General features: G+C 58.2%; 1 protein-coding gene across 1 annotated transcript in view; it reads right to left on the bottom strand.

Annotated features, from left to right (window-relative positions):
- PACS2 (phosphofurin acidic cluster sorting protein 2) overlaps positions 1-6,685 on the bottom strand; it is a 77,597-nt gene that overhangs the window by 26,238 nt on the left and 44,674 nt on the right. The window contains 4 exon segments of the mRNA XM_017852832.1: positions 3,243-3,302; positions 4,603-4,683; positions 4,995-5,068; positions 5,756-5,918. Of these exon segments, the coding sequence (XP_017708321.1) occupies positions 3,243-3,302; positions 4,603-4,683; positions 4,995-5,068; positions 5,756-5,918 (378 nt within the window).

Genomic DNA, 6,685 nt, shown 5'->3' with positions numbered 1-6,685 from the left:
TTTTTTTTTTTTCTTTTTTTTTTTTGAGACGGAGTCTCGCTCTGTCGCCCAGGCTGGAGTGCAGTGGCCGGATCTCAGCTCACTGCAAGCTCTGCCTCCTGGGTTCATGCCATTCTCCTGCCTCAGCCTCCTGAGTAGCTGGGACTACAAGCGCCTGCCACCACGCCCAGCTAATTTTTCTGGATTTTTAGTACAGACGGGATTTCACCACGTTAGCCAGGATGGTCTCGATCTCCTGACCTCATGATCCACCCACTTCGGCCTCCCAAAGTGCTGAGATTACAGGCGTGTGCCACCACGCCCAGCCAGCTTTTCATTCTTTTAACAGTATCTTTCAGAAAGCAAATTTCTACTTTTGTTTATTGTGTTACAAAATATAAAACATAATATTTTCCATTTTATCTATTTTAGGTGTATAGTTTGGGGCATTAGTTAGGGATTTAAGTTCGTTTTTTTTTTTTTTTTTTTTTTTTGAGATGGAGTCTCGCTCTGTCGCCTAGGCTGGAGCGCAGTGGCCGGATCTCAGCTCACTGCAAGCTCCGCCTCCTGGGTTTATGCCATTCTCCTCCTCAGCCTCCCGAGTAGCTGAGACTACAGGCGCCCGCCACCTCGCCCGGCTAGTTTTTTGTATTTTTTTTAGTAGAGACGGGGTTTCACTGTGTTAGCCAGGATGGTCTCGATCTCCTGACCTCGTGATCCGCCCGTCTCGGCCTGCCAAAGTGCTGGGATTACAGGCTTGAGCCACCGCGCCCGGCCAAGTTCATATTTTTTAAGGCTTAGAATCTATGTAATTTAAATTTTAGGCTTTTACATTTAGGAATATGATCCAGTCAAGCTGAATTCTGCACATGGTGTGCACTGTCAAGCCTCAGTTTTTCTGTGAAAAGATACTTTCTCCGATGAACTTGGTAGCCTTGTTGAAAATCAAGCGACTCTCCAGGTGTGCCACCTTTCCCAATGAAAAACACAGAAGGCAGCCCTCAGCAGAAGCTTTCCCTGTGAGCCGAAGCTGAGGACTGTAGGGAACAGACGTCACTCTGGTTCATCCTCACAGGACGGGTCCCAAGCAGAGCCCTGCTCTCCTCCTCACCAGACCCACTGTGTGGCGCCTGGGCACAGGGCAGCCTGGATGCCGGTGCTCTGTGGTCAGCCTGGGGGCTGTGAACGTTTATACCCCCAAAACTCCTATGCTGAAACCTGACCACCAAGGTGCCAGAATTAGCAGGCAGGGCCTCCACCAGGTGGTTAGGGCCCGAGAGCTCTGCCCTGCTGATTGGGCTCAGCGCCCTGGTGAGAGAGGCTTGAGGGAGCTTGTCAGTTCCTTCCACCACACAAGACACCAAAGGTGCCCTCTATGGGAAGCAGGCCCCCAGACACCAAATCTACTGGCACTTTGAACTTGGGACTCACAGCCTCCAGAACTGTGAGAAATACATTTTGGTTGTTTATAAATTTCCCAGTCTAAAGTATTTTGTTATAGCAGCATGAACAATCTCAGACGGCTGTAATCCAGGCAGGTGACCTCATCTCATTGTGCATCTCCTGACCAGTGAGGGTTACTGTGAAGTCCTGGGCAGGGGGCAGTGCCAGGCGAGAAGCTCCCAGTGGCCAAGACACAGGTTCGGAGCTGCAGTGGAGATGGTCTGGTCTTTGCAGAAAAGGGATGGGTGGAAAATAAGGAAAGAGATCCCATCGCTCCATTAAAGTACTGTGTTGACCTGTGTGAATTTCACGCAAAACTGCGCAATTATCCCTATGAAAATGATGTCCTCTCCCTGAACAGCGTCTGTGATGTTGGCCCATTTTTTCACCGTTTGGGCTGTGAGTCTCGGAACCATAATCTGTGTAAGTGAAATGCATTCTGGGACTCAGTTCAGTTGCCCATGTGAGTGCAGAATCCCACGGTCAAGAGTCAACCAAGAACATCCACCCCTGAACCCACAGGTGCTCGACAGGGTTCAAGGAAGCCCCAGGCCAGGGAGCCGACTTGGCCAAGTCCCATCTTCAGCTGGACTTGGGAATGTTCCAATCCAAGATGCAAACCAAGACACAGGGGCCCGAGGACCACCCCAGTAGCGGAGCTGCCCTTCCTCTGCAGCCAGTTGGTGATGTTACGCTGTTCCCAGAAACGCTGCCTGCCCCACCCGGCCACAAATCACCTGTTTCTGCACATGCACCTGACAGCCTCCCTGAGTGTGTGCCCCGGAGGCTGATCCAGGTGCATCCCGAGTATGTTAGGACACAGCGCCATCTACAGGCAGCGTCCTCTCAGGCCGACAGGTGACAACACTGCTTCAGGGCTGAAATGCTTCAACGCCACCTCTTCACTTGCGGTCCTGAACCCAGGCACGTTTTTCTTCTGACATTAAAGAAACAACAAAGGCTGGACGCGGTGGCTCACGCCTGTAATCCCAGCACTTTGGGAGGCCGAGGCAAACAGATCACTTGAGGCCAGGAGTTCAAGACCAGCCTGGCCAACAGGGTGAAACCCTGTTGAACCCAGGAGGCAGAGGTTGCAGTGAGCTGAGATTTGAGCGTTTTGTTTTGTTTGAGACGGAGTCTCACTGTGTCGCCCAGGCTACAGTACAGTGGCGCAATCTCGGCTCACTGCAAGCTCCGCCTCCCAGGTTCACTCCATTCTCCTGCCTCAGCCTCCCGAGTAGCTGGGACTACAGGCGCCCGCCACCACGCCCAGCTAATGGTATTTTTAGTAGAGACGGGGTTTCACCATGTTAGCCAGGATGGTCTCGATCTCCTGACCTCGTGATCCGCCCGCCTCGGCCTCCCAAAGTGCTGGGATTACAGGCTTGAGCCACCGCGCCCGGCCTAAAAGATGAACATTAAAAACCCATGGAATGTCAATAGTGGGGGGCTGTCAGGTGGGGAGGAGTCCATGGGAACTCTGTACTTTCTGCTCAATTTTGCTGTAAATCTAAAACTGCTCTAAAAGCTAAAGTCTATTTATAAAAAAACAAACACACAAACTAATGGTTACACCCCCTGAAAATGACTTCCCAACTTCCAGTGTATTCACGACTTGTACTTCAGCAGAGACCCAGCGGGTAACCTGGAGCCTGGGAGGCAGTGCCACTGTTACTGCACCTCACAGTGATACTGGCAGGGCTGTGCAGACAGTGAGCGGCAGAACCAGATGTGGCCCAGAGACAGACTGCAGAGGCCTCCTCCTGACCAGGTGCTGCTGTAGGCGTGGGGGCTGTGAGCAGAAGGCGCGGTGCACTCACCTCATCGGACACTTTGAACCTCCGCAGCAGCGCCACCACTTTCTGCTTGAAGTTTTGTTGCTGCAAGACAAGCAATGTAGAGTCAGACCTGCTGCCAGAGCCGCAGACCCGCCACTGGAGCCACTTCCTCAGGCCGCAGGGAGGCCACACCCAGGCCCGCCGTGGGAGGGCAGCGAGGCCTCAGCACCAGCAGTGCTGATGGATTCGCACGTAGCTCCCAGAAGCTTCCCAACAGGCCTGAGGTCTGACAGTTCCATTCCTGGCCAAGGGGGACCCGGGGAGGCATGTGCAAACTCCATGGTTGTTCCAGAAACCTCTGCAGCCCTTCCCAGGCTCACGGGGCCCTTCCTTCAGCACCCCCTCCCAGGAAAGTCCCTGGCCAACTCCAGAAGGAAGGTGCTGGGCACCCATGTGGGGTGGGCAGGTGGGCGAGTGTGGGGTAGTGCGTGCTCCAAGAGCCTGAGCCCCATGGGCGCCTCGTGCCACCCTGGACTGCAGAACCTTGGCTCCAGCCACTGGGTGAGCGGGACCCTCAGCCACCCTCTCGGGGGCCAACCCTACAAAGGCAGCCCACGCCTTCCCTCCACAGCAGCTGGGCCCAAGGGGGCCCTGGAATGGAGGGCAAGCTAGTGTTCGGCACAGTGGGGTAGATCTCCAGGCCAGCAAGACATAGCTTCACCACTCCAGAGCAGCTCGCCCATCCCTGGCACTGTCTGCCCACAGTACCCCCTTGAATGCTGCCAGAGGAGGTGGCGGTGTCTGGGCTGGCCTGTGCCCACGTCCCTCGTCAGCACCAGGCACAGGGCTCCCCCACCACCTGCGCTGGCCTCCCTGGAACCAGGCCTGTCCTTGGGGTGTCCAGGCACCAGGTGGTGGGCCCTCTGTGCCGGTGCTGGACATGGCCTCTGAGGAAAGAGCTGCCTGAGCTTTCCTCATGGAAAAAATGCCCGACAGCCCCACCAAGTTCCTGGGGACCGTGGGGCCAGGTAGGCCAGATCTCAAACAAAAACGAGGGAACCAGCCCACTCAGGTGTATGTGGGCACCTGACAGGACAAAGGGGAGGATGGCCTCCCTGGGGCTCTGCACATGGAGTGAGCCCGGCAGTGAGGCAGCCTCCCAGCCTTGCTCAGGGCCCACTGGGCCCAGTGGCCACACAAGGCTGAAGCCAGGAGATGTGGTGGGGCGGGGGAGAGAGTGGCACCCAAGAGACTGGCAACCAGGGGGTCTGCCACGGGACATGCTGCTGTGACCTGGGATGGATCTCACTTCCCACGCCCGTGTCCCCCACCACGCCCGGGCTCCCAGTGTCCTCCCCCACCCTCGCCTTCCCCAGCATTCAAAGAAGCAGTCTCCACCGACCCTGGTCATGGACGTCGTTCTTACAATCGATCTCCGCTGCTTCTTCGGCTTCCCCACGTCGAAGTCGTCCTCGTCCAAGTCCTGCAGAGACACACGCAGTGGCTGAGGCCATGGCAGCCTGCATGGCGCCGGAAGAACCCTGCCAGCCTCAGCGTGGGCGATGGGAGAGGCCCAGCACTGAGAGCCAACCTGCTTCCCAAGACTCTCAGAGCCACCTGCACACAAACTCGAGCCCGTGGGGTCGGGGGACGAGAGACGGGCGGCCAACCAGGGGCCAGGCCTGTGGCTCACCCACCCTCATGAGGCCCTGGTAACGGCTGGTGAGGACCCCACAGACCCCAGGACACCCGGTGTGAGCCGGGAGAGGGTGCGGAGCCCCGGCCCCAGGTCACCTGCCCCTGCACAGCGTCGTCACTAGCCTCCTGCTCGGAGGAGAAGCTCTCATACTCCTCCTCAGAGTAGTTATCTGCGGAATGAACAGACAGAAGGGAGGGTGCCGTGAGATTCCACCCAGGAAACCAGGCGGTGGCCACCCCCAGGCTTCCCTGGACACAGAGTTGGGGCAGCCAGGAGGTGGATCCATGCAGGACAGAGGGGCTCCAGACACAGGTGCTGTGGCCCCGAGCTCCCAGAGTCCACTGGCAACAGTCTAGATTGGGGTTGGCAGGAAGTGGGGAGGGGCAGGGAGGGCAAAGGGGGCCACATGAACTGCTCCAGCCCCCACGGCCGCTCCTACTGGCTGGCATTTCAGCCTGGATTTGCGCCAACTGGGTCTCCCCCGCCTGAGGAGTAGGAGAGGCGCTGGTGACCCTGCTGGGGTGGCGGCAGCCGTGGCACCTGCCTATGCCGGGCCCTGCACCCAGACCAGCAAGGGCATCACAGTGTGACTCCACAGCTCTTTTTGAGGACACTCAGGACTCAGACCTCTTGACCAAGAAGCTGCAGCCAGCGGGGCAGAGCAGGGACCTGTGGCAGCCCGGGCCCCATAACAGCGCATGCCTCTGTTGTGGCTTCCAGACAGGAGAGCAACTGACACGTGCTCCAGACCCCCGACTCCTTAAGCCAAGCTGGATGGTTTCTGCCACCCGATGTGCCGTGGCTGGGAGATGGCCTCCCCACGGCAGGGGCAGGAGCAGGCTGGTACCGCACTCACCCGTGGACTTGGCCTTGGGGCCGGCCTGCATGGCGCTGTCCTCGTGGTCAATGGGCTGGCTGGACAGGGAGGCAATCCAGATCTCGGCTGCCTTGACGGGGGCCTCCTTGATGCTGCTGCAGAGGCTCAGCACCTGGCCGCCTTCAGACGGGTGCTGCATCACCTGTAGGCCGGGGCACGGTTCTAGAAAGCGCCACGACAGGAAGGAGCCCGGTGCCCTGGTGTGTGGGCTGGGGTTTCTGAAGGGCTTTCTCTCTCAGTGACAGCAAGGGCAGACCTCGGCAGGGCAGCCACATGGCAGGGAGCATCCAGTGGACAGGAAACGTGGCCACTGGGGAGAGGGACGGATACGAGAGGCGGACACAGGACTCAGGTGGACACACGAGAGGAACACGGGAGCTTTCGTGAACAGGCCATAAGGAGAGGGCATGGGGCTGTGCTGGGAAGGCCAGTGTCAGGCACGGCCATGAGGGACTGAGACGGACAGAGAGAGGTGTCTGTGGCACTCCTGATCTCAGGCACACCTGCTGTCCACACAAAGCCACCCAGGAAGATCCTGGGCCCCCTGCTCCAACTCTGCCTCCACCCCTCCACCCACTCAAGACCTCAGCAGCAGCAAAACAGTGTGAAGCCGGCCACCCAACCCACAGGAGTCAATGCCCAGGACCAGTGTCTGTGGGGGACCAAGGAGGAGCAGCCGGAGCACTCTCAGCCAGGCCGGAATCTCCAACAGCAGGAGACACCCACCAGGCCTGGCTCACAGGCCAGGTCAAGACCCTCTGTTGTGAGAGACTCAAACCAGGGAGTGGCAGAACAAGCCCCGGCCCCTCCTGCAGCCACAACCCGCGCCTAGGCATGGCCCCGCCGTGCCCCATGCCAGCCTCAGAACCACACGCCACAATGACAACTCTCAGACACTCACAGCCTTGG

Source organism: Rhinopithecus bieti, unplaced genomic scaffold (genome assembly GCF_001698545.2).
Source record: "Rhinopithecus bieti isolate Rb0 unplaced genomic scaffold, ASM169854v2 scaffold_35859, whole genome shotgun sequence".
Classification (NCBI taxonomy): domain Eukaryota; kingdom Metazoa; phylum Chordata; class Mammalia; order Primates; family Cercopithecidae; genus Rhinopithecus; species Rhinopithecus bieti.
The sequence above is the reverse complement of the archived record's forward strand: the minus strand, read 5'-3'. Positions and strand labels throughout refer to the sequence as shown.